The sequence below is a fragment of the Cebus imitator genome, unplaced genomic scaffold (genome assembly GCF_001604975.1).
Source record: "Cebus imitator isolate Cc_AM_T3 unplaced genomic scaffold, Cebus_imitator-1.0 Scaffold12, whole genome shotgun sequence".
Taxonomy (NCBI): Eukaryota; Metazoa; Chordata; class Mammalia; order Primates; family Cebidae; genus Cebus; species Cebus imitator.
This window is the reverse complement of record NW_016107327.1, coordinates 8,255,991-8,257,196: the sequence shown is the minus strand read 5'-3', so window position 1 is coordinate 8,257,196 and position 1,206 is coordinate 8,255,991. Positions and strand designations below refer to the sequence as shown.

The window sequence follows — 1,206 nt, the reverse complement described above, 5'->3', positions numbered from 1 at the left end:
AGTCGGAGTTTCGCTCTTGTTACCCAGGCTGGAGTGCAATGGCGCCATCTCCGCTCACCGCAGCCTCCGCCTCCCGGGTTCAAGCAATTCTCCTGACTCAGCCTCCCGAGTAGCTGGGACTACAGGCGCACGCCACCATGCCCGGCTAATTTTTGTATTTTTAGTAGAAACGAGGTTTCACCATGTTGACCAGGATGGTCTCGATCTCTTTGACCTCGTGATCCACCAACTGCAGCCTCCCAAAGTGCTGGGATTATAGCCGTGAGCCACCGCGCCCGGCCTCTTGTTTTTTAAAATTCACATGAACAGCCAAATGTTTGTACCTGCATGTGTGCCGTGTTACTTCTGTTGAACCGAGGGTGGGGTATAGCAGAAATAATCGCTTGCGGGTTTGCTTATGAGTTTAGATCCTTTCAGAGTTCAGACTATTAACCTTGCTGCTTTTCCCTCTCAGGTTTTTGCTGTTCGATCTGGTGGAGCTACTGGTGTGGTAGTTAAAGGCCCAGATGATAGGAATCCCATCTCGTTTAGGTAACGGTGTAGACACTTTCAGATCATTTTATCATGTAAACAGCATAGAGTTTTTCTAATTCAAAAGATTTTTTATAATTTTGTCATTGGACTGCCCTAAGAGGTCTGAAGTGTGTGTGTGCTCACGTGGAATCCCTGTCTATAGGGAGAGTCTTGGTGGCACATCCTAGCACCTCTTGACAGAGTGGAATATCTGGAGCAGTTGATTTGGGAGCCAAATACTTCAAAAGTGGGGCACCCACTTCCCGGCACTGGAAATTAACAAGTCAGCGTGATGATGTGCCCATTTCTGGTTTGTTCACAGAGGAAGGCCTTCATTTCTTTAGCCAGGTCTTTCCACAGTGGCAGGTGGAGGAGAATCATTGTTTCTCAAGTAATAATATAAGAAAATCATGGCTTCCAGTATACTTAAGGTGACTGCATGGTCCCAGTTCGCACCGTTGAACAGGGACCATGCAGTCACCTTAAGTAATGATCAGTAGTGGCCCCTTTCTCTTTGAGAAGTGTCTCAATTTGGATGATAAACTGTGTGGTCACCTTAATGCTGGTGTTTACAGAAGGTGAAAGTACAATGTAGGCCTTCAATTCAGTGGTGACTTAAGAAATTTTACTGTTGGCCTGCGTTAATGGGAAACTGTCACCCCCCCACCCCGCTTTTTTTTTTTTTTTTTTTTT

General features: G+C 46.1%; 1 protein-coding gene across 4 annotated transcripts in view; it reads left to right on the top strand.

Annotated features, from left to right (window-relative positions):
- RMC1 (regulator of MON1-CCZ1) overlaps positions 1-1,206 on the top strand; it is a 30,719-nt gene that overhangs the window by 697 nt on the left and 28,816 nt on the right. For all 4 annotated transcript variants that reach the window (XM_017498629.2, XM_017498637.2, XM_037728023.1 and 1 more), the window contains exon 2: positions 455-531. In XM_017498629.2, the coding sequence (XP_017354118.1) occupies positions 455-531 (77 nt within the window). The remainder of the gene's footprint in view (positions 1-454; positions 532-1,206) is intronic.